The following is a 26,328-nucleotide window of genomic DNA, read 5'->3' as shown; positions in this document are numbered from 1 at the left end:
TTATACAACACAGAGAACGAAAAAAATGACTTAACTTCAATGCTAAGTGTAATGATTGTGTGCATTAGAAACATCTTTTGTTTTTGCTTCTCAACCTTAGTTTCTCTTCTCAACAAGCATATATATTTTTTTAATTTCAATACAATAAACCTCAATCATACTGATACAACTCACAGTGTGTATAAAAAGCTATGTCCTCTAATTTTCTCTAAAATTTATAAATGAGTGGTGAAAATCTTGCATTGCATTCTACTCTATGAAATAATAATAATACGAAGAAGAATGCCAGAACAAAACAAACACAATCAAATATATATTACTTTGTTTCTTTGTTTAATCATCAATGGAAGGGCGAGTAGAATTGGGGAGCCTCCTCCCTCTTACAAATGAAGAGAACAAATGCAGAGCTCTAGAGGGTTGGGCGAAGGGTACCATATGAGACGCCCCGCGAACCGTTGCAAAGGTGAGTGTGTTGCCGTACTCAATGGCCCAGCCACCAACTTGGCCCTTGTGAAACCAAGCTCCGTAGGGTACTGTGACCTTGAGTTTAAGGTCATGAGCTAACTCTCGGACTAGTGTCCTAGACCCCAACAATGGCACCACTGAGTCCTCATCACCACTGTTTGTTTGTTTGTGTACATTCATTATTCAGCATTTTCAATATTCAAAGTTTGGAAATAGTAATTTGATGAAAATAAATGTGTACCTGTAGATCCAAAGTGGGATGTGGTTTCGGACTATTCTCTGTAGTAAAGGAAGCATGTTGATGTTTGTATCATCGTAATTGTAATCTAATGTGCTGCTCAAACGTACAAGCAATTGGGATTTAGATTCTGTTTATGGTATAACTAAAGAAAAGTTTTGGGTGTTTATACATTATAAATTTGGATATTGGTAATGAAACACCACGTTAATTAAATTACTATTTTAGTTGATAAATTTTGGAGTAAAGTTGTTGAAGTTTGAAGTATGATTCTATCTACTTTGTCTGCTATTAATTAAATAATGGTCTGATTTACAAAATGACAAAAAAAAAAAAAAGTTTCAATAGACATGAATGTGATTCAAATGCCTTTATTATAAAAATATCAATTCCAATGTTTTAACTCTTGTAACTGATTAATATTTACAGTTTCAAAACGTTACATTCTCACCATTTAATTTTGAGCTTATTTCATCTAGTCAAAGTTCCCATATTTTACACTTTTACCAAAATTTCCATTAATGTTTATGGTATATGGTTTTTAACGTAACATTTCATTTAATTACTTGAAAATAATTATGGCGTGATTCTTTTAAAAAAATAACTTAAACCATGAATTTTTTTTAGTAAAAACTAATTTCATTACAATGAATTTAATTGCTTTTAAATAATTAGAAGAAATTGAAATCAAAGACAAAACTATATGGAAAACCAACATGAAAGTGCCAAATTTGAAATCTACATACCAAATGGACCTAAATTCAAAAAGGTTAAAAATATAATACTTTAAATTTAAAACCTAAAGATCAAATAAACACTAAATATGGTATAAAAAAACACTAAAAAATCTCATAGATAAACGTGCAATATTTTGAAATATAGAAAAACAAAAACTATGCAAATTTAAGGATAAAAAAACAAAGAACAATATGACTTAATAGAATGAGATTCTACACAAGAAATTTGGTTGCACATGCTATATATTGTTTTTAATTGTCAATTTCTTTGATTCAATACCCTCTTGCAACTATAATAATCTCAAATCAACCAATATTTATTTATGATGTGATATTAGTTACTAATGTGAAGACATGAATCAATAGTTAAGGTTAAGAAAAACTAAAAAAGAGAGAGAAAATGCGGGCTTACTCACTACACATGGACCATTCATAAGGCAAATTAGTACGATTAGCATGAAGAGCCTTTTGAACTTCCGGTAAATTGAAATAGAAACGCCTTTCGTAAGTCATGCACACATCAACTCCCATGCTTATTTTAGTTGCCTGCAAAACCAACCAAACCAAACCACAACATTCCACCTTATACTTCAATATTTGGTTAAATCAAAATGTCAGAGAAATAATCATCTCTTTATACGAACCAATTTCTTCAATCTCAGCTCTTGCTCAACAATGGAGGGGTAGCAAACATCCAAAAGAACGTCATAATTGTTTATGTACTCGCCCACGATGCCGTTGGCATCAGCGATGGCCTCGTTGCAAGATTTGGTTACATTGTGTGGATTGGTCAACACATAGTCATCAAAATTACAATCTCTAGTGATTGCAAACCAAACTTCATCAGAAATCATTCCATGAGACCAAAAGAATTCGTAGGTTGCTTGTGCATCTCTGTCAAGATTAAGTAATGGGTTCCCAATCTGTAGGAGCAATTAGGAGAAATGGTTGAATACAAAATTGATAGATTGGATTGAAATTAATAATGAAGCTGATGGGTTTTGAGTTTTCTTTGTATATGCGTGTTTCTTACAGCAACTCCCTTGATATTGAACTTGAAGGCCTTCGAGTGAATGTTATAGTCCAGTATTGCATCAGCTAGTTGAGGAATGTAATGTCCTGCACCAAATAAATATCTTTTCCTTTCTTTATTTTCTTCCACTTTTTCGCTGAGAAATGAGGTGGAATATATAAAAAAATTTCAAGGTAAATTGTCTATTGAGTCTTCATAGTATAATGTTTAGTGTGAGTTTCTGAACTTTGAAAAGTAATTATAGCCACGCGTTTTTATCATTAACTCTATTAGTTTAGTGCTTTGACTACCTTGTTTAATAATTTATGACAATCATTTATTTTTGGTAAATTCAATGGTTTCGTGGTATGCATTAATTATATAGTTAAGAAATTTGAAGGAAACTAAAAGTTCGAAAGCACATAAATAATAATCTAAAACATTATGTGGGAAGTTTAAAATTGAAAGTCCAAAAAGAAAAAAGAAAAAGAATTGAAATATATATACCTGCATAGCTTTCTCCAGTGAGGAAAAAGGACCTATCTTTGAAAGCTGGAAACTTGTCATACCATTTCAACATAAAGGTGAGCATATCTCTTGCTGCCAAATTTTGCACAGATCCAATCTCACAATTTTTAAATCGTTAATAAATAAATAAACAAATTATATGAAAAGTTTATGAATATGATCAGAACCTGTAGAGTCATCTCCACAAGTGTAATCTGACGTTCTGTTTGAGTATGACCATCCTACCCCAGCAGGTGACTCCACAAACAGTAGATTAGAGGCTATTCAAGTCAATTCACCATATCAATTAACAATTTTTATAATAATTAATCAAACTCACGAACTAACCCATGAATAATTCTTTTTATATATTTCTTCAGTTTAAAAAGTTACCTTTATTCCAGGACATGGAGTTTCTTCGAAGCCCTCGACCATCACCTTTAGGATAAAAGGGTCCCAACTCTGTAAAGGCACCCCCGCCAACTGAAGAGCAACCTGGACCTGCATATATATATATATATATATATATAATATATTTTAAAACATGGCTTTTGAATAATGTAATATTATTCACAAATTTTGATTCGACCAGGAAAAAAAAAAAACCAAAAAACAAAGCTTTCTGTATCTTGTTCCAAGTTCAAACTGCACCATTATTCTTTTTATTCAGTCTCTCTCTCAAAGTTTCTCAAAGTTTCTCAAAGTTACCAAAGTTTCAATCTCTCACCCTACCAACAACAAATGGAAACATTATCGAACCATTAAAAAAATCTTACAAATTCTCTTTAAGAATAGTTTTCTTAAAAAAGACATGGAATTTGTATATAAGAAAAAGTGTACTCTTTCACTTCAAAACACCTTTTCCCCCCAAAAGTGATTCTAAATTCCAACAGATCTATAAAACAGTGGATATAAAAATTAAAAAAAAAAAAAAAAGAAAGAAAGAAAGAAAGGCAAACCTCCATTGAGCCAGAGAGTGAGGGGAAGGAGATGGGGGTCTTGCTGAGCTTCAGCAAAGTAGTAAAACAAACTTCTTCCGGCGTTGACATCCACATCGACATAACCTGCAAATTGTCTAAAACCAACCGTCGGCTGGCCAGGAAGCCTGTCGACGAGATCCTGGGCCGGGAATCCGTCGGTGGTCGCAACCCAGAAGGCGACAAAAAGCAAGCCCCAGATGGCCCCAAGAGTAGTAGTTCTCCCACGGTCCATCAGTCCAAACAGCCTCATTAGTGATAAAAAAAACCAAGGATTGTGGTAGATGATATATTGTCAAAAAGATAGAGTCCTAGATATTTTTCTATTTGTGTTGGCTTTTGAAAAGGTAATACACAGAAGGGATTTTTATAAAGATATATAATGACAATAACAGGTGCATGCAGACACTGCTTTCGATCACCCACACACCAACCCCCCTCCTTCACCTTCTTCTTTTAACTTAAAATTCTCATTTCTACCTAATACCCCATTTATTTACATACATTGCTTCTGCTCTCTCTCTCTCTCTCTCATACTTTTGTGTGTCTCATTATGGGTCAGTAAATATTTCACAATCTAAAAAAATTTACACAAATATACTAAAATTTATATTCAATTTTTGGAGTCTATAATAAATCATATTAATAGTAGGCTAAAAAGCATAGACAAACAAATATACACCGATAAAATAAGAATGAACATGGTGATGTCATATTTTTAAAATCCAGGACACAACACAACAAAACATACATTTATTAAAATATGTATATATATATATATATAAATAATTTTTATACCAAAAGAAATGAATTGGTGCATCTATATGTTTAAAACTTTTAACTCATTGTTTTTCATATTCAAAATTATTTTTATTGTCATATACATCTTTTTAGTCTACCCACAAAGTGTGTTATGCATGTCTAATAACATATTTGTTACATTAAAAAGTGTTTGTTATATATGTGACACATGTTCAATATTGTGCTACATACACATTAGCCAAATTAAATTGTATGTGCTTTTTAGTTAGTAGGAATTTAACAATGATGGAGCCTACCACGAATAGATTCTATTATTTAGAATTCTACCGCGGGAGTGATTATACAATTATTATTATCGTTTAAAATGTGGTAGACAAGGCAATTATGGTAGGGTTAATATGCAAAATTTGAAATGGGTAAAGAAGATGAAGTAGGTCAAAAAAGCAGAAAGCAAGTAAAAGAAAAACTATCTTTTTAGACTTTTTTTTGAATGGCTTTAGGTATACGGCCAAAAACATTTTTATAATCATCTACGACTTGGTTACTCACCAAAGGTTTCTAGTTAGAGAGAAAGAAGAATAATAAAATTGTAGGTATAGTTTTGGTAATTAGTGAGGATGCATATGATTAAGGAGTGAAATAGTGTGGAAAATAGAAAAGAAAGGAAAGGAGAGAATAAATAAATATTGTTAGAAAGTTAAAGGTAGCGACAAAAGAAGCCGTTTTTGATTCATCACTACGAGTGGGCTCTTGTGGGATTTGGGTCAAAATGGTCCCACTGTTTTCTTTCTGAGAAATGTTTTATTTGTATATTAGGAAGCACGCGAGGAAAGAAGATGATTGGTCGTTTTCTTCTACAAAGGGACCAAATGAAGAGTCCTTCTGTCAAAATGCCCCATTGCTGCCCTTTTCTCAAGTCCTTGCAGATAAGGTTTACGATTAATACAGGGACAGGGAGGCATCACCATTTTTAGTTTATATGCAACCTTAAAATACAGATATGTTCATGTGTAAAATATCAATTTAAACTATATATATGAAGCTTCCTATGTAAGTCTTTCAGTTTAATTCTCTACACACCAAATCTGGGAGTCAGTATTCGAAGGGTATAATATATGTCTTCATCATTCAACTATACTCCATCTTGCTGTATTGGGAAGATAAAACAGATAAGTTATTCAAACAAACCAATAAAACTCATAACACAACAATTAACGGGGAAAAGCTCCAAACCCAACAAAAACATCCCTTCCCTTCCCTTCCCTAATTACAAAACCACTCCCTTAAAGCTTATACAACTCCGAAAATCGATCTAGTATATCAAACTTGAAGAACTTCAAATTGGGATGATAAAAAACCAAAGCATAGGCTCTTTTTATAGTGTTTGGAGTTCATCACTTTCTTGAACGACAATTATAAAGATAGCTTGTTATTGATAAAGAATGTAAAGACAATACATTTTAATTTGAACAATATTTAAAAATAAATAAAAGTAAAATAGAAGATTTTGATGGCTAGAAAGTTCTAAAATATCCTATTGGAAAGAGTAGAATATGTTTGGAAAAGGATGAATATGCTGGAAGATCTACCCATAATTAGTTTATATAATCAATGTTTGAATTGTATGAGATAATAAATAATTAGAACCTGAGTTTCAAAGTGAGGTTTGGGAATACTTTAAAAGAAAGTGATTTTAGTACAAAGTACATTATAAGCACATTTAGAAATGTGTGCAATGAAAAATCATTCTAATATTTGGTTCCATACTTTTTTAGGGTGTTTGGTTCATCATTGTTTTGAAAGTGAAGAGTAGAAGTTACCTTAGCAAAATCTAATAATGTTTTGGTTTTGGTTTTGGTTGACAGTATTGTAAACCAGACTTGCTACTATGCATCTTATTCTACTTTGTTATAACACTTTATCTTTACTTCCAAGGTCTACCACACTATCTTATCCTTAATTTCTACGTTTGCCATGGCATCTTTAGTGTCTCTTCTAAAGTGCATTAATCTTTTTCCATTCTTTTTCTTTTACAAGTGCAACCATTTTAGGGAAGAAGATTGAACATTCAACCACTAGAAAAAAAAAACATCATGTCAATTATTAATGAGCTAAGCTCATTTTAACCAAATATATTAACTTTTCACATATTAGGTAAGTAAAAGAGTTAATCAAGAGTTGTTTTAGCCAAACTTATTTAGAATTAGAATGTTTCAATGTTATGAATTTTAATGTTTTAGAGCAACTACAATGATTTTTTAAGAAGTATTATATTTATTAGATTAATTGGTGTTGTGAGAGTATTGAACCTCCAAGTTATTCTTATTTGAATTGGTGTTAAAGCAACTACACTGGTGTTATGCCAATTAAATTATTCTTATTTGGGATTAATTATAAGAATAAATTTAATGGGAGGGATTTCAACCTATTGTGTGAAGAAGAGCCTTTCAACCGATGAAATACATCAAAAACGCTATAATTACGAAAGAATTTGGTCTAATTTGTGCACCACCAAGAGGCTCTCTGTTGAACAACCGTTCAAAAAATAATAATTAAAAGCATATTTATCTTAAAAAATTGTATTCTTCCTTTCTTTCTACAGAGGCACCACAAAAGAAAGTGCCTAGAACAATTAATTAAACTATCTTGGTTAGTTCACCTTCAAGTTAACAACTTGTAAAGATTATTGTTTAAAACATTTAACTTTAATTATAACAGTTTATGTATTAATTAAATAAAGAAAGTTAAATTCAATAGTAATTTTGTTTAATGATAATCTTAATAAACAAATAAATTTAGTTAACACAGCAAGTAAAGAATAATTAAATAAATAATTGATAACACCTCTGCATTTGCGTATGCAAGAATATATATTTATTTAACTTTAGTTAGCACGTTGATAAATACTCGGAAAATATTTTTCACAAACAATCAAAGACTTAATACAATAGTTAATGAAAAAAAATTTGAGAGAGCATATGTATCAAGAATGTTTTACTTGTCTTGAAACAGTACATCCTGATCCTAATAAAGTCATAAAAAACATTATTTTATAATTAAATAACTGATATACAAATTACCTATTATTCAGTACAAATTCCAAATGTATCGACCAAATACACTATTAATAAAGCCATTAACATCACACCACCTAAACATTAACTAAAACACCCAGATAAAGCTTTACAATCTAAACACACGGCCTTGACAAACTCTCAAAATTCCTAAAGTATTTCCTCACAAAGTACTTTATTGCTCCGTTTTCTAAAACCACTTGTAAATCAATTCCAAACCCCAACGTTATGTTATGCTCACACATAAAAATGATGCCATAAAAGATGGATTCCAAACGTCAGAGTCTGTAGAACATAAATTAATTCTCTATGAGATTAACAAACTTAAGTTGGTAAACTCATATACTGAGGCTAAGCTTCTTGATCAAAGCGTGAGCTAGAGACTACCAAAATTGAGTCGAAGGGAACTCTTTCTTGTTCTAAAACCTGATCAACAACAAATTTTCAATCTTAGAATCAACGGAAGTGGATTTACTATACAACTTGGATTCATCAAGGGGCTGAATTCCCACCAAAATTTGATTTCATTATCAGCAATCAGAATAAAGCCTAACCAACCGTAATGAATCAAATGGAGTCTCTAAACGCCACTCTCTTTGCTTTTTGCTAAGAGGTCTTCCTTTTCCAGCTTTCTCTCTATTTATCTTCACGTCTGCTATACCCCAAGTGCAGCACTTTGCTTCTATGTCGAACGACACAAGCTTGAAAACACCATCACTCTCGGAGGATGAACTGGCTGTAACTACCTCATTTGTGTATTTCACATACATTGCCCTCTCTTTGAACCGATCCAGCTCATCAGGAATCCGAACAACCCGTTCAACACCAGGAGATGAGACCTTATAATGTAGGAAGGATTAAAACCCATTTAGACTCAAAAGCTAACAGAGTAATTCTAAGAAAGCAATTCTTTTTTGCTCTTGTCAATTAGAAAACTAATATGAATAATGGAAGTGAAAAAAATTTCATTCAGAAGCTAAAGATAGATTGCATGAGAGAAAAAAAAGAATGAGGAAATTAGAACAGGGAAATGAAGGATACCTCTAAAGATATGTTCTCTGGCACAGATTTAGCAAGCTCTGCGTCATCCAATCTTGCTCGATATGTTGTAGAAAAAGCCTCAATATCTTCCATATTGGGGGAACCTGATCTGAGGAGCATTGTTGGGAATTAGAACCCAGGAATGATCCTTAGTCTAAGCAAGAACAAATACACTGGTAGTAAACTTCGGAAAACATCTAAAGTGTAACACATTTTCATATCCTTAAACTGGAATTCAACTTGTAACGTCCCAAGTATCTGGAAATCCTTTAGATTAGAGTGACAGTTAGAGTTTGAAAAAATCCAAGTTTGCTTTGAGTTGTGTGGTGAAAGGGTTCAGTGAGAATACTAATATCAGAAGGAAAAACTCGAAACCAAAGGGTAATGGCTCTTGATTGACATGAAAGCAAAAGGCATCTTCATTTCCAACCTAAAAGATAATTAGAACTGCCAAGTTGTGGGACCTGAACCAAGCTCATCAAAATATTGGTTAAACTTTAAAGACATGTGGACGCTGTAATGCATAAGATTTAATTCCTGATTTCAATGCTAAATGAGAGCATCTATCAATGGAGGTAGGCACAGCAGCACAGGAAGCAAGACAGGATTTCCAAAATGGGGCAACATGGCTTGAGCAACATACTAATTAAGCCTCGGAATTCAAGGGCACGATTGTTTTTTTTTATCTATCCGTAAGTGTCCGAGTCAGCTTATGCACACCTCGACTAATCTCACAGGACAACTCGTCTGACTCTACAACATTTGGTGTCAAGAAGACTTGTAAGAAATTAGTTCCTATGTAGGTGACCACCATGGATTGAACCCATTACCTCTTAATTAGTTATTAAGACCATGTCTCCATTTTTAACACTAGGCCAATTCATTATGGTTTCAAAAGCATGGTTGTACAACCATAGAATAGATCATGTTCAAGTAAGATGTTACATACTAATTAAGTTTTACTTATCCTTTTTTTCCAAAAAAAAAAAAGAAATTGGATGAGGGGCCCATACAAGAAAAGGAGAATTATCAAACCTATTTTCAGAGAGAAAAACGGTGAGAAAACTTATCTAGTAACTGCTGGTGTTATCCTTCCATCCATTGTTGTGTAACTTATAACATGAGTAGAATATTGGATCTAACTCAATCAAAGTGGGGTAAACTAGTATAAGAGTCTACTTAGAATGACTCTCCGAATGTTTAAAAAGTGTATTTAAGCACTTAGGAAATCATTCCAAACAAGTACTAAAACTATGGCTCTAGTGTCAACCATTTTCCTTAATTTGCGAGTTGTAGGGCTAGTAATTCTAATATTTCCTAATATCAACATCACGCAAAGATTCATTCTAGAGGAGAGTAGGTTGGGACTTGAACATGAGTAGAATATGAGCATTTCCATTTGCACTTGATCATGAGTAGAATTCATATCTGACTCAATCGAAGTGGATGAACTAGTATAAAGGCCATCTGGAATGAATTTCAAAATATTTTAAAAAGTATTGTGAAGTGCAGAACAAATGTTTTTAAGCATGTAGGGAATCATTACAAACCAGTCTTAAATCTATGGTCCTGGTGTGAACTATCTTAATTTGCAAGTGAAATGTAGGGTCAGAATCCTAATATTTCCTAATATCAAGACCACTCAAACAATCCTTTCAGAGGAGACAGATTGAGACAGGAGAAGCTTGAAGAGGGCCTTTCATTCTCATGAATCAGGCAATAAGAAATTGTCATCTCGCAAGAAAACCAAATCTCAGTCTAATATGCTTTAGAAAATGTACAGTGCATTTCTCCTTGATTTTCTAAAAGAAAGATACGAAACAAACACATAAAACTACAGAGATTGCAAACTTACTTGGTAGAAAGCTTTTCAATCCGCACTTGAACAGTGGAATTAGAGACTGTTTTGAAAGCATAAATTTTCAAATCACCATGAAATGAAAGAATAACCTCTTCAGCTATAGCGAGTGCTTGTTTATCCCACCAAGTCCCAGCAAGGGAAATACCACCCCCTTCCCCACCATCCCCTAACTTCAAACAAAATTAATCATCAACTTCAAGATTTGAGTTAAAATTTTCAGCTGAATATCTCCATATTTAGAGGCGAAAATCTTACATAGACTTCAGCATTATCCTCCATATACTCTTCTTCAAAGTAATCTTCGCCATCGTCTTCCATTATCTCATCTACGGAATCAAGAACGTGTCCCGTTAATCAGTCTAGACTAACTATATTTAAGGGATAAAATTAAATGGATACACAGAGAGAGGGTTTTTGTTAATGGGTTTTACCTTGTTCAAATTCATCGAAAAGGACGTCATCTTCTTCGTCCTCGGACACTTCCTGGACGATGTTTTGTTTGAGAACCGGCTGTGATTCTGAGTTTCTCTTTCTGGCACGAAGTAATAGGGAATTGTTCGACGTAGAAGGAAATCGATGATCGAGAAATGGGAAAGGAAGATTAGCGGGGGAGATTGAAGAGCATCGGAAAAGAATGTGTGGAAGGATTGGTAGAGAACTGGAGAGTGCAGAGAGTGCGGAATTAGGAGCCGTAATCAAGAGCATTCCTGCTGTTGGGACTTGAAATCCGTTAATGGACGTTAGAAGAAGAAACAAAAGGGTACGAGAAAAAGCGAATGAATGGTAAAGGGTAGTAAAAGTGGAGGGAAAAACGATGATGAAGCTCACGAGTCGGTAGTCCCACAACACAGTATTGCAATTGCTATGGCGGTGGGTGGTTGCAATCCGATGGTTTTTTTTTCTTCTTTCTTTCGCTCATTGAATTGACAAAACTCATCCAAAACATTTCTTTCATTAATTTTTTATTTCTCTCCTTTCCATTTTTCATAATCACAAAAGGTGGTTTGTTTTTTATCCATTCTTTCCCTCTCCTAATTATTTCTACCTATTCTGTTTTAAATTAAAATCCCTCTTTTCTTATCAACTAATTACCACACAACTTGTGCCTTCATTTTCGCAAGTAACCCCAACCTAAACTAGCCTAAACAAGCACTTCATCTTTTAAAACAATAAGAGGGACATTTTAGATGTGCTTGTTTATCCCACCAAGTCCCAACAACGAAAAACTTTTAGAACAATAAGAGCATAGTTGAATTGAAACATAGCCTAATAAACCTTATTATACTTTCCATCCTCATTTAACAAACAAAAAAATACTGATGAAAATTATTGTTAAGAAACAAATACAATTTTCAAACCTAAACTAGCCTAAACATTTAAGTGCTGAAATTACTACGATCACCACATTCAATTTAATAGTATGATAGATTTTTTACTATATATTCATCAATTTTTAAGTCTTAGTCGTATATGTTATTATAAAATTTAATTTATTTAAATATAGGTTACTAATTTTTTTTTTCCTATGTTCTATGAAAAAAGAAACTCACAACAAAATGTTCCAAGTATTAACAAATATAACAGAATTATTACTACTTGCCTCGAGTATTTTGGTCTACCAAGGATAAATCGTAATATTTGACTATATTTATACATATTTTTATTAATTTTGCCATATTCGAAAATTAACTTATTTCTTTTTAAATACATATGAATCGAATTAATTAAATTAACATGAATATGATTAATTATTACTTTTCATTTTTAGGTCTGCTCAAAGCCTCAGAATTTTCAATTCACATATTTGGGCAAAAAAAACCTCTTTTTTAAAAAGAAAGAAAAGTAAAAAGAAAAAGAAAAAAAAAAAAGAAGAAGAAGATCGATTACCCCACACACCCTAGAATCCATCCACACCCACATCCAATAATTGATTGCTAACAATTAAAATCGATCTTAATTTGATTAAGAACATGTTCAGAAGTGATTTTGGAAATTGTAAAATAATTTTGGCTATTTCAAATTTACTTTTGAATATACCGTAGAAGTATAATAATTTTAAACATAATTTTCATATCAATTAGAAGCAGTTTCGGACTCCTCTTAAAAATGATAACTCTAAAAAAATACCATAAGTATATAAGCATTTCTTAAATTGTAATAAAATAGTTGAAATTTTTCAAAAATTAAGAAATTAAATTATTTTAGAAAAGCAACATTCTAATATGTTTTTTATTCACTCAATATTTACTCTTGCAAGTAGGAAATTGTTTCTTAAATGAAAAAGACAACGCACTGTCCCTTGTATTACGAGTTACAAGTAAATCCTTTAGGCAAACTAGGGAGGTAAGCTTCGGCAAAGAGAAGCACTTGCTCTATATTAACTTTCACTTCTAACTACTATCGTTCGTATACTTTAAATGACAAAATTAATTCAAAGGAGGAAAAAAACCCAGAAAGCTTAAAGGGACGAGAGAGGTACTGTAGTAGTGGTAGTAGTAGGAGACGTGGTAACAGAAGAATTATCTGTCCAGTTTGTTTCACCCCAATGCCATAACATACTCTCCCAGAAGCAAAAATCTTCAAAGCATGTCTTCAAACGAGGGTCTTTAATCTTTATTTTCCAGTGACCATTGGTGAAGTTTGCTTTCTCTGCTTGCCTTCGGTCCCACTCCAACTGTGCCTTCTGCTTCGACCGAAGCAAACAGAACTTCTGTAGGTTTTTAGGCATGGCATCATGCACCTTCCACCATCTCTTATGAGCAACATTGCTAGCAAACTCCAGTAGAAGGTCTACATTCCAATTGCAGTCGTAGTCCCGAAAGCAAATCCAAGGCTTATTACCCAGATAATGGAGAACATAAAGGATTGGAGGGTCAGCTCCAAAGAGACGAGTCTTCATCTCCTTCTTCTCTTCTTCATCACCTTCCCAGAAGTGCTTCAAGAAGTTCATGTGCTTCGGTATCCGGTGCCACCATGTGAAGATTTCGTTTAGGTACCCCTGGTCGCCACCATTATAAGACTCTATCTCATTGATGTGATCCATTAGCAACTGAAATGTGCAATTTGATGGTTCGATCACCATAACTCCTGAATTGAATAAGGTAGCGTTGTTTCCTGTTGCAGTTATCTCGGGCATCTCAAAGAGGAAGTCAATATTTCTAAGAATGAGCATGTCTGCATCTATAAAAATTATCTTGTCATAATCTGTCAACTGCCAAAGACGGAATTTGCTGTAGTTCCATTCGTTGTATGCATCTCGTTCAGCTTTGGGGTTCCTAATTCTTTGGATTGTAAGGATCTTCCAACCAGCTGCCTCCAGGCCGCCTCTGTGGTACTCACTAATTGTTTCATCAACAAGTATTACAAGATCCCGAGTGGAACCAGTCATGCGAATACTCTGAGCAGCTGCAATAGCTCCACAGACATACATATGTGCGGAGTGCAAAATTGTTGCATATGCTTCTCTGTTCGCTCTTTCTGAGTAAAAATTTTCTGCTCACAGAGTTTTAGTTGGTTAGTCTCTCAATACAAGCAACGTACCTAACCCTTTATTTTATTTACGTTGTGTATTTCCAGCTTGTACATCTACCAGATTTGATGCATAGAATATACTTCACAAACAGACACATTAACTTTCTTCCTAGGAGACCAACAGACATATTACCATTAAAGCAACCAATAGAGCAAAAGCAAGAAGCCTTATCTATCAAAGTAGAAGAGCTCCTTGGGTAAACCCATTAAAGATAATATGCTTAGAGAAGCTTCTTGTGTAGGTCAGGTTAACAGAAATTTTCAATATTAGCAAAGAGGAAGTAAAATATTTTGGACATTATGAATAAAGTAATAGCAAAATACCTTTAGCCTTTAGAGGAACTGACAGTTCACACGATCCAATGGGGAGCTGTAGTTTGTCCCTCAAGATATTCAAGTTAGGTCTATAAAGCCATACATTCCCTTCACGTGTGATTAGTTCTTTGCACCTAAAGAGATTCGGGATAGGAAAGCATTCAGTCACCAGAAGTACATGCACAAAACGATTCCCTTTAGCAGATGCAGCAACCCTTGCTGCTTCAAGTTGCAAGTGCAACCGCGGCACATCTCTTGACCATCTACCTGATTTGTCACATGGAAGCTTCACGGCTACAAGATCTATACGGGGTTTCAGAGGAACCTGAAGCTTTGGTAAAGAAGGACAAGAGGGGACCTCAAATTCTTCTTCCTCATCAATCCATTCAGGGTACAGGGCTTCCCATGTTAAATTGTTGGCTGCATGGTTTAGTTGAAAAACAACAAGCTCTGCTTCCAAAAAAAGTTGTTTCCAGTGGTCAACCTCGCTATCATTAAAGTTCAGCAAGCCAATTCCCTGATACTTGTTCCGGTCAGTCAGTGACTCGACAACATCAGAAACCTCATCCCAGTTGACTTCTGAAAAGGACATATAACGAGCATCTCTACCTGCCCATCTGATAACAAGAACTTGCAAGTGAGCATTAACTTCTCGCTCAAATATTGCAAAATTGGATTCTTAGAATTTCAAGTACATAAACTATCGCAGATAAATAGTACTATAGTAGCATGCCCATAATACTAAAGACCAGGAAAATAATTTAAAGAAATAAACTTCACAAACTCTTACTTCGTGAGGAAGACGCAAAGGGTATACTAAGACCAGATAGTAATGAAAGAGATAGCTACAACCCATATCCCTATCAGAGATATGTTTGGAATATATCATAATCTTCTGCACAATGTACAACTGATAAATTCCCCCATGGCCCTATCAACGTTAGTTCTCTAACCCAGCTTCCTGATTTTATGTTTCTTCATACTCACCATTCATATTCCTTCCCGTTTCCTTTTTATTTCTCATAGTCAGTAAAGCTATGAAGTTGCATATATATATAACCGCAGCACTTGGGAAATATAACAAGATGAATATTACAAAAACAGTTGAAAGTAAGCTAAGTAACAGAAACAGCATACCTAGATCCTTTCAATGGATAATCTGAAATATGAACTGCAGGTGAATGGAAGCATGTCACTATTGTTCCTAGAGCTATAATAACCAGCACGAGCTTTAGCGAAGGTTTGCAGTTCAAAACCCTATCACGAATGGGAATGTGCAGGGCCCTCTCAACAACTTTGAAATCTCTAATTCTTTGGAACCTTCTCTTACTTGTTTCTTCACTGCTCCACCAGACATTCAAGACAACGTTAGCAAATTTCAGTACATCCATTCAGATAGTAAAAGAACAAAGAAATAGGTAAAGTTAAGGTATGGTAAAAGTAGTTTCACAATTAGTTGAAGTTTCCCAGAAGAAGAGATGAACTTATTGTTCAGGATAGCAATTTCAATAGGTTATAGGTAAGTATAGAAATTGAAAGATCACTTAAAATTAATTATTGATTAGTCATCTAAGTTGCTTAATATGGAGCTAGAAAGGGAGGGAGCTAAGAGCTAAATCCATGAAAAGAACAAAACTGAAAACTAATTAAGGAAAAACGTTATTAAGAAACAATCCCAGCTAATAGAAAGCTTCACTTGTCAGATCCCTAACTTCACATATATATAAATTGCCTTCTAAATTTAGTTCGCAATTTAACATTACGCTAAAACTTCGATTTCAATTTCCTTGTTTAGCTAAATGACAACTCAAACTCCATAAGTTCTAACCACTCGAATCTCCACAATTACAATGCAAATCTTGAACTGTAAGTTTCATTCGCCGACACTGTTGAGGGACCCGTTGACGGAAAGCTACCAAAATGCAAGGGAGAAACACTAAAGGAAGTGGAGCTTATGTAGAAGATGAAGATCGAAGTTCAAAGTCAAAACAATACACATGTGAGCGAAATCAAATTGAATGATGATTGACATAAAAAATAAAAATGAAAGCAGGTTAAGCAGAAGAAGGGTGAAGAGATACTCACTTAAAAGAAGAAGACAATCGATGTCTGGGTTCAATGGGGCTTGGGGGATGAGCTCTCATCTTCAACAGATTCACCGCTGCCACATGAGGAATTCAGTTCCTGATCCCGGGAGATTGGGGAACAAAAACACAGAAATCCAGCAAAGTAAACAAAGAGAAGTGGGTTAAACGGCTTACAGAAGAATTTAAAACGTGCCCATTGGATTTAGTGTTGGTGGGTTGACGGTGAGGGAGTGGAAGAAAGAGCAGAGCAAAGCAGAGTAGAAGAGGAAAAATCTACGGCAAAGAATTTGGAAGTTTGAAGCTCTCAATGGAAAGGGAATTGTTGAAATGTTAAAATAGTTAAATGGTGAGCCAACTGTCTGTTGCCAATTCTTTATTTCATTGTCCTAATAAGTAATAATCACGGTTATAGTGCCATAGAATATGAAGACTTACTTTTAGTTATGTTGGGGGATTTTTTTTTAAGCTTTTAGGAATTATTGAAAATAGTAAGTTTTTAGGAATTAAACTTTTAATATAAACATTTTTAAAGAAAATGCTAGAAATAAATTCCAAAGGCTTCTCCTCTTCTTCTCGCGTAGACAAATTGACAGCACCTCGACACTTCAACTTTTCTCTTTAAATTCTCATAATAATCCTTCCTAACATTCTAACTCCATCCTCTATTTATACTACTTCACAAACAAGCTTAGTCACTTTTAATCTTTTATCAACTTGTCAGCTCCTACTCTTAATGGTACACGTGTAAATTTAAAGTTTTTCTTACTTCTTCTCGCCCAATCCTTTATCTTGTGAAACACCTTAATTGCATAAAAACACAACTTTAAAAAATCTTGTGGCATAACCTTTCTCATAGACTAACCAACCTCTTCTCGTGAAGTCCACCTAAAACGCCTCTTTTCAAGACACTTAGTTAAATTTTACTTCTTATCTTAACTACGGGTCTTACAGTAGATAGTTTCTTCAACGATATACAATCTTCATATTATGCATAGTTTTTGTCTGCAGATAAACTCGTCAATTAGATGAGAAGACATCTGCCATCAAGGAAGCCTTAACTTTGATAGACCAAATACGAGGAAATGCCAAAGTCATTTAGAAGAGGGCAGTTATCTTCAGACAAGAAAGAACTAGAGAGTAGACTTTATAGCATAAACACTGAGTTTGAACAACTGGCGTTCTTATTTTGTGAGAAAACTAAGGCCATAGACAGGCAAGGACTAGAAGTTGTCAAACTCCAAGACGAAGTCGATAGCACCCCTGCTATTACCGAAGAAACCATCATCGAGGCGCTAGCTACTGTTCGTAAGAGTATGGAGGTTGCACGTGAAGAATTTTAAAACATCAAATGGAAGCTTTGATTTTGCCCCTTTTTCCCTTCCATTTTTCTTCTTTCATTTTCTTTTGTGTTGCGATCCTTGCAAATGCAAGATTTTTGTTGAATGATAATGCAATTTTTTTTATTCTAGTGTGGCTGATCTTAAATTTCATTTTGTATTACTTACATATTCTTTACTTCGACATCACGATGAAGATTTTTTTTTTTTTTTTTGCGTACGAACTTAAAGTAAACTTTAAGCTGCCTACATACATTTTTTATAATACAATGATCAAATAATAACTTATAGTTGAACTAAAACATTTTTTTTTTACTTGATGAAATTTCTTGAGAAATTTGTCGTTGATTGGGCCAATTCGTAATCTATCTTGATCAATGATTTTGTATGCTCCATTTGTGAAAATTTCTTTGACGATATAGGGTTCATCCCATTTAGGTGTGAATTTATTGAGTATGCCTCGTCGTGATGATAGGTCTTTTTACTGCAAGCACTAAATCACCAACTTGAAATGACTAAGGCTTTACATGTTTCACAAAAGTCTTAGACATTCATGCTTGATAACATTCTAGTGTTTGTTGAGCTTTTAGCTTCTCTTCGTCAAGTGCTTCTAACTCTTGAAGGCGTAATTTAGCATTGTCGCCCTTATGGAATTACCATTCTCAAGGATGAAATTACTCTATCTAGTGGGAGTATTATTTGTATTCTTTAAACCAAAGACTAAGGTGTAACACGTGTAGGAGTACGAAGGGTAGTTCGATAGGCCTACAACGCTTCCCCAATCTTTTCTTGTGATTTCCTTTTGTCTTGGAGACCACAATTTTTAGAAGATTGCATAGAGTTTTGTTGAATGCTTATGCCAATACATTTGATGTGGCATTGTACATAGAAGACTTGTACTATTTGAGGTTAAACTTCTCACACAACTTGTCCATCAAGAGTGTTAGCAAACTATCTTCCATTATTAGCCATTCTCACTGTTTGGGACAAGGTTATGCAAGACTATTATAACCCCTCTAGCTACATGCATTTCACTCTCTGTTTGGACGTCGAGTATTAAAAGGAGGTCCTTTTGCTTTGCTCTCTTCCGAGTATTATAGGCCAAAGGGTCCATTTGAGTTTGTCTTCAAAGGTGGACGGGAAAATGGGCTCTTTTGAATATTTATTTGGAAGTCTCTCTAGATCCTCCCGGTTTCCTCCGTATTTGGAAATGGGGACAACGACGAACTTGAGTAAATTCATCTTGATTCCATTTAAGAAAATAAAAGGAACTTTTAAAATTTGCACTTAATACTTTAAATCTCAGTTAGCTATCGTAAACACTAATTGAAAGCCCCTGTATTTTCTTCTTTGCCACAATATTTACTATTTCATTCTCAAACTAAAATAATCCATACCACGAACTTATTATATTATAACTCAAACTAAAATAATATGTACCTAACTTTAATAACCTAAAACTATATAATAACTTAGTCCTTACCCAAATGGTTAGGACAACAAGATAATGGACAACTTTTTAGGATTCATATTTTTATATTTTCGTATAAAATTGATTTAATTTCTTTGTGTTTCCTTAAGTGTTTTTCTAGTTTTTTTTTTTTTTTTTTGCAAAATTTAATTTTAGGTAAAGATATGATACATTATTTAAGAATTGATATAGATTTTGGAAAGATTACCTAATATTTGCTAGATTTTGTAAATATTATATTTAAAAATAGTACACTTAATCTCACAAAAGTAAAGTGTAGTATAATAATAATAATATTATTATTATTATTTGAATAACAGTGAAATTAAATTTCAATAGTTGAAAATGTATCAAACATCTCAAATATAATTTTAAATTTCTTAGAATAATTTCAAAATTTATGGTTAAAAACTAACTTTTCAAGCATCGAATCACAAAGTCATATCTCTTAAAAATCAAAGAGAAAACTACAAGTCATAACATACCCAAAGAAAGAAAAATAAAAGAAAGAACCGAAGGAAAACGGAAGAAGGTTAATTCTAGTTTGAGAGGGGAAGTGTGAACAAGACGGTGCGTTTTGGCGATCATCTTGAATAATCGGCAACTTCTCTCCTCGGTCGCCGCAGATCTGAGACTCTCCGTTCACCTCTCTCTCTCTGCGTTTCCGATTCTACTCTCCTCCCACCGCATTCACTAATTTTTGTTGTCGGGATCAGAGTTGTCAATTTCACAACTACAAGCTAAAAATGGTGCTGATTTCGGTCGTTCGGGATTACATCAACAAGATGTTGCAGGACATCTCCGGCATGAAGGTTCTCATCCTTGATTCTCAGACGGTATGCGCCATCATAGCCATTCCACTCCTTCAGTTTTCTTTTCTGATTGTTATCGAGGAGAAAAATTAAATGTAGAAGTACGGAATTTTGTTCTGGTCTGGGGGAAGGGGATTTGATTTCCATTTTCTGCACACTGTATTGGTCTGAGAAAGTGGGAAAATGTATAGTATGGTATCCTTTAGCTGTATTTCAGAGCGTACTCTGATAATTTGCCCCCGGTAGTTGTTGTATATGATTTCTTCGATCTCTATGAACGTGGAGCTGGATCGTCTGTGTATTCCAAAGGGAAGGAATGTTTAATTCTTATATCATTGACAGTGCTGAATATCGGTATCAATAATCTAGACTGGATTGATTTAGTTTTTTAAGGAACATTGATTGCCAGTTCTCCCTGGTTAAGCTTTTAGATAGCAATGTGTTAGGTCTCTATTCCAAAATTTTATTTCCTGATTCTTCAAGTGTAACGTTTTGCATGGTTGTTGAACAAATTTGCGTCATAATGTAAAATTGGTGTCATGGTATCTTATATATATAATATATTGCAATCATGCTAGAATTAGACCTCCTTTGTCAAATAGCTTGGGGAAAGGTATCATGGGTGCTCGTATTTAATGATGTGATATTTGCATCATAACATTATTATTTTATTTGGTTTCAGGTTAGTGTTGTCAGTGTGGCGTACTCACAGTCGGAGCTTCTTCAGAAAGAAGTCTTTTTGGTTGAATTGGTAGATGCCGTATCAAAGTCGAGTGAACCCATGTATCATCTTAAAGCGGTTTGCTTTCTCAGGCCCACGTCAGAGAATATACAGCTTTTGCGTCGCCAGCTGGCTAGTCCTAGATTTGGGGAGTATCACCTTTGTGAGTTCTTCATATCTTTAATGGATTTCTAAGATGTGCTAATAACGTCAATATACGTTAATCATTCTTCTGTATATCTGAATTACAGTTTTCTCCAACATTTTGAAGGAAACTCAGATTCATTTACTAGCTGATTCAGATGAGCAGGATGTTGTTCAGCAAGTTGTGGTAATTATTCTTCTACAGGAATTATATAAGACATAAGTCATCGAGAAATCCACGTTAAGTTGTTAAGTAGAATGGTATCTATCCTGGAATCACGGTCCTTTCCTTGTCAAAACACGGTCCTTTCCTTGTCAAAATAGATGGCTAGTTTATTAATGGTATGACCGTATGAACATTATTGTGTGCGCTATTGATCCTGTTCATTGGCCTGAGAGTTGAACTCCATTCTCTGCTCATCCCGTTCATCATCTGATATAGCTGGTCCGCATGAGTTGTATCTTGTATTGTATTCACATTTTAGCTTTAATATTGATAATCACACATAATTATTGAATGGATCATGCAGGAATTTTATGGGGATTTTGTGGCCATTGATCCTTATCATTTCACTTTAAATATGCCATCAAACCATATATACATGATTCCGGCAGTTGTTGATCCTCCTAGTTTGCAACATTTCTGTGACCGAGTTGTAGATGGCATTACAGCACTTTTCTTGGCCTTAAAACAGAGACCTGTTATTCGGTACCAAAGGACTTCCGATGTTGCCAAGCGGATAGCGCAGGAAGCATCAGTACGTAAATTCTTACCATTATAACTTGCATTTTGTTACTTTAATTTGTCAGTTAACCCTTCCTCAATTATACTCTACTCTAGAAGCGGTGTCATAACTTCAAAATTGTATTTTATTAATTTATTTATTATTATTCACACTAGTTTTTATTATCACAAGTTCAAGGGTCATAATCTCTAATTTATATTGTTTTTGATGCACCAGAAACTTATGTATCAGCAAGAAAGTGGTCTGTTTGATTTTCGAAGAATGGAAGTTTCCCCTTTGTTGCTAGTAGTTGATAGGAGGGATGACCCACTGACTGCCCTGCTGAATCAATGGACTTATCAGGTATTGGAATCACAAAAGATAATTTTCCTTGTTGTTACTATATGTTTGTGTTGGTTATTCATAGTTATGTTTTCTAGGCAATGGTTCATGAATTGCTAGGTATTCAAGACAACAAAGTAGACTTGAAAAGCATTGCAAAGTCTTCAAAGGATCAACAGGTATAAAGTTCACTGTTCTTCTCCGCTCTAGTATTCATTTTCTATTATACAATTAAACTCATTCACAGTTCTATTCAATTTTGTTTGATCTTTTGGGATTATGCAGGAGGTTGTGCTATCATCAGAGCAAGATTCGTTTTATAAAGCTAACATGTACGAGAATTTTGGAGATATTGGAATGAATATAAAGAAGTTGGTGGATGATTTTCAGCAAATAGCCAAAAGTAACCAGAACATTCAGACAATAGGTTTGTTTGAAATTCTTTGTAGGTACTTTTGAAGGATCAACTAGGGGGAGAAACTTGTGTCACCAAAATGTTGCTTTGTTTTCTACAGAGGACATGGCCAAGTTTGTTGACAATTATCCAGAGTACAGAAAAATGCACGGTAATGTTTCAAAACATGTGACGTTGGTGACAGAGATGAGTAAAATAGTTGAGGAGCGGAAGCTTATGTTAGTTTCACAGACAGAACAGGAATTGGCTTGCAACGGCGGGCAAGTGGCTGCTTTTGAGGTCAAAATATCTTTTTCATCATTTTTCTCTTTGATGTGCATTGCATTTTTTATTTCATATCTGTACAACATCAACATGTGAAATCATGACATTTTCCTATCTTCAAGTGTTCTTTGACATCCATCTTGGATGTTTTATTAGCACAAAACTCAAGGACTATTATCTGGTTGGTTCTACTATTTTGTTGGGTAATTGGAAGGAGCGATAGGGAAGTCAAAGACCATGTGAGTTGTCTTTTTGGGTGTGTGTCAATATGACAAGAATATGTTACAATGAGATTGGAGAAGTTATTATGATTGGAACACATTTTGTAAATGTTAGATGTTGTTTGTAACGTCTCTGCAGCATTTTTTTTCTTATGTGCCTATGAATTATCTGCACAATGTTTGGACCTTTCAACTAGGCATGGAACTGATGATTAGCTACGAGATTGTTAATTGATGAGATATAGTTGTTACTTTCAGCATGACCAACTCTGTTTTTGTGCATTTCAGGCTGTAACAAATCTTTTGAACAATGAGAGTATTTCTGATATAGACCGTCTGCGGCTTGTTATGCTGTATGCCTTACGGTATGAGAAGGAGAGCCCTGTCCAACTGATGCAGCTTTTCAATAAATTGGCTTCTCGTTCTGCCAAATATAAAACAGGGGTAGTGTATACATTTTATCGTCATTTTTATCATTTTTTTATCTTCTACTTCTCTATTTAAAGATTTTAACATGTTCAATTATTTTATGGGTATTATTTTACCATATGATAGCATGATATGCTTATCTTGGGATTTTGAAAAGATTTCTGTTTCTTCATCCTGTGTGTTCGTTAGAAACTACTCATTCTTTGGGGGACTATTATCAAAAAATAGTTTACGTACTTCAATTTTAACTAGAGGGATTAGTCTTCAATTATATTGATGTGCTCAAAACAACATGATGTGACAGCTTGTCCAGTTTCTTTTAAAACAAGCTGGTGTTGATAAGCGAACGGGTGATCTTTATGGAAATCGAGATCTTTTGAATATTGCTCGTAACATGGCTCGTGGATTAAAGGTATGATGGAAACTTGTATATAAGTACACATAATGTCTTCTAGTTTGCAGTTTAGGGGGCTTATTCTCTTCACTTCTGCTAGGGGGTTGAAAATGTATACACTCAGCATCAACCTCTTGTGGTCCAGACCATGGAAAGTATAATCAAGGGACGACTGAGAGATGTGGACTACCCGTTTGTTGGGAATCACTTTCAGCAAGGAAGGTTTGTTGCTAGTATTAGCGTGTCTCAGTCCATATTATTACGTCTTTTTCTTTTGCTAAAAGTTTTTCTTTGCATATTAAATTTTAGGTTAGTTACAAGTTTAGGTTAAACTACAAATTTAGTCCCATTCATTTAAAAATATCTAATAAGTGCTTAAACTTTCAATTTTGTGTTTAATAGGTCCAGATGCAGGACTTGTTAGATATTAAATTGAAAATTCAAGAACATGTTGGACACAAACTTGACAGTTTTTGGAAACATTAGATACTTTTTAAAGTTTAGAGCCCAAGCTGAAAATTAAGTTCAAGTATCAATGAAAGAGTGAAACTTAGTCTTAATTTTAAGTTATATGGTGTGTGATTCTGTTTGCCATTTTTACATCGATAAATGTTGTTTAGCCTTCCTTTGCTGTGTATTGAGTTCAAAGATTGATGATTCTGATGCTTGTAGTGTATAGCAACTTGTCATGAAGTGTGATTTTTAATTAGATAAAGATTTGACAAGGCATTCAGATGCCTACTCTTTAATTCCAACATTTACGTGCTTAAGTATTTTTTCCAAGTATTTGATATGCTGTTTTTTGAATCAAATAATCATTTTTTTTAAAAAAAAAGAGACAATACCTTTCATCATTGAAATAGAAATACAAAAAAACGTGCCAGAGGATTAAAAGAAGCCCCGCAAAGGTCCCAAAAGATGTCTGTTTTCATGCCTGCCCCTCGAAATATTATTTTGTTACTGTCGTGCTACCCTCTCCATAAAATGGCTATCACTTCACCGGACCAAAGGGGTCTAGTATTGTCTCGAGAATTAGATGATCATCTTGGCGTATATTTTTTTTACTAGAAAAAATTCTGCTCTATTTTCGGAAAGAAACTTCTGTTAAAATATAACTTGGCTACCTTGGTATGAAGCAGGCCACAAGAAGTCATCATTTTCATTGTAGGTGGAACGACATATGAGGAGTCACGTGCTGTAGCTTTACAAAATGCAACTACTTCTGGAGTACGTTTTATCCTGGGTGGATCTGTGGTTCTAAATTCTAGGCGGTAAGCAATGTTGATTATTCACTTATTTGATTTCATGGTCTAGTTTATGAGTTGCTATCACTGCCAATTTCATATTTAATAATAGGATATTATCATACTTTGCGTGTCTATGTGAGTTTATTTATGTCAATTTATGATATGAATCGTGTTGCTATAGTTAGTAACTGTTCCTATCCGATGTGTTAGATGAGGTGGTTGCAAGAGTAATTAATTAGTGGACGGTCCTACAAGCTACCCTTGCAAACACCCCTATAATTGAAATCTGTAAGCAAACATATTGATCAAGTAAATATTTTCATGATATTACCATTTGGCTGGAATTCCAGGTTTTTAAAGGACTTGGAAGAAGCTCAGCGGATATCTCGATCGAGCGCCCCGGTGATATGAAGCTCAGCAGCCTGCTAAATAACAATTTCTATTTAATGGGAGATTTTCATTTGGTTACGACCCAGCCACTTGCATGATTGCAGAGGATAGAAGAAAAAAGGAAGAGGGGAGAGGGAGTGTCCTCCATTGTGCTTTTACTAATAGAATCTGGAGGGACTGGCCTCGATCTCTCAGATGTCATTGTTTATTACCAATTTGGTCAGGTGTTCAGCAATCATGTCAGAACAAATCTGAATATCCCATTTGTCACGTATAGAAAAAGCTCTCATTCTTTTTGTATATTTCTATGAAAGTCTTGGAGATGTAGTATATTACTTAGAGTTATTCGAGATATAAAGCCCACGTACTGTTGCACACCCTAGGGCAGGCAGTTGGTAAAAATAATTGAGATGTTAGTATCTAGATAGATATACACTACAAATGTCTGTCACTCTCATACATTTTTCTGATTCAAAATCCCAGGTATATTATTTTTCGCGTTTTCTCCTTTTGCCACAATGAATTGTTGGTGTTATAATGAAAAAAAGATTTTATTTCATTGTATTAGCTTTTTCTCTTCGAGGAGGAGATGAACTCGCTTGGTCGTAGACTCTTGAGTCTTACACCTTTTTTTTCCAACAACAATTGTAAGATGAGAATCAAATCTTTCACCTTTTAAGTGTTTACATGAGTATCATAGAATGTCACTATTTTGTTTAACTTTTCAAAAAATAATATTTATGGTAAAAATGTTTATATATGTATAAATAATCATATTTCAAACAATAGTAATTTGAAATATTAAGTTA

At 34.1% G+C, this 26,328-nt stretch overlaps 4 protein-coding genes across 5 annotated transcripts; 1 reads left to right on the top strand and 3 right to left on the bottom strand.

The window, feature by feature from the left end:
* Positions 1–105: 105 nt before the first annotated feature.
* On the bottom strand, positions 106–4,360 carry LOC101207193 (serine carboxypeptidase-like 42). Its single transcript, XM_004148779.3, has 9 exons — positions 3,919–4,360; positions 3,353–3,460; positions 3,148–3,240; positions 2,960–3,052; positions 2,474–2,559; positions 2,085–2,363; positions 1,853–1,986; positions 707–799; positions 106–619 (listed from the first exon to the last, which is right to left on the bottom strand). The coding sequence occupies exons 1-9, from the start codon at positions 4,187–4,189 to the stop codon at positions 334–336; spliced, it is 1,443 nt and encodes a 480-aa protein (XP_004148827.1). The 5' UTR covers positions 4,190–4,360; the 3' UTR covers positions 106–333.
* Positions 4,361–7,734: 3,374 nt separating this feature from the next.
* On the bottom strand, positions 7,735–11,633 carry LOC101204078. The gene is made up of 5 exons (XM_004148768.3): positions 11,106–11,633; positions 10,930–11,000; positions 10,669–10,844; positions 8,814–8,922; positions 7,735–8,611 (listed from the first exon to the last, which is right to left on the bottom strand). The coding sequence occupies exons 1-5, from the start codon at positions 11,377–11,379 to the stop codon at positions 8,303–8,305; spliced, it is 939 nt and encodes a 312-aa protein (XP_004148816.1). The 5' UTR covers positions 11,380–11,633; the 3' UTR covers positions 7,735–8,302.
* Positions 11,634–12,873: 1,240 nt separating this feature from the next.
* On the bottom strand, positions 12,874–16,962 carry LOC101203833 (putative UDP-glucuronate:xylan alpha-glucuronosyltransferase 3). Its single transcript, XM_011659005.2, has 5 exons — positions 16,782–16,962; positions 16,606–16,681; positions 15,658–15,861; positions 14,530–15,137; positions 12,874–14,166 (listed from the first exon to the last, which is right to left on the bottom strand). The coding sequence occupies exons 2-5, from the start codon at positions 16,662–16,664 to the stop codon at positions 13,133–13,135; spliced, it is 1,905 nt and encodes a 634-aa protein (XP_011657307.1). The 5' UTR covers positions 16,665–16,681; positions 16,782–16,962; the 3' UTR covers positions 12,874–13,132.
* A 2,927-nt stretch (positions 16,963–19,889) lies between these two features.
* Positions 19,890–26,078, top strand: LOC101203589 (vacuolar protein sorting-associated protein 45 homolog). Of its 2 annotated transcripts, none has more exons than XM_011659004.2 (13): positions 19,890–20,251; positions 20,910–21,111; positions 21,220–21,279; positions 21,623–21,850; positions 22,055–22,180; positions 22,258–22,338; positions 22,445–22,586; positions 22,675–22,853; positions 23,348–23,503; positions 23,793–23,900; positions 23,983–24,104; positions 25,022–25,153; positions 25,480–26,078. In XM_011659004.2, exons 2-13 carry the CDS (start codon positions 20,983–20,985, stop codon positions 25,538–25,540), a joined length of 1,524 nt encoding a protein of 507 aa, XP_011657306.1. In that variant the 5' UTR covers positions 19,890–20,251; positions 20,910–20,982; the 3' UTR covers positions 25,541–26,078. The 2 variants fall into 2 exon arrangements, with proteins under 2 accessions (XP_011657306.1, XP_004148814.1); XM_004148766.3 differs by having other exon boundaries at positions 21,200–21,279.
* Positions 26,079–26,328: the final 250 nt, after the last annotated feature.

The sequence above is a fragment of the Cucumis sativus genome, chromosome 6 (assembly GCF_000004075.3).
Source record: "Cucumis sativus cultivar 9930 chromosome 6, Cucumber_9930_V3, whole genome shotgun sequence".
Classification (NCBI taxonomy): domain Eukaryota; kingdom Viridiplantae; phylum Streptophyta; class Magnoliopsida; order Cucurbitales; family Cucurbitaceae; genus Cucumis; species Cucumis sativus.
This window is presented reverse-complemented; position numbering and strand designations above follow the sequence as displayed.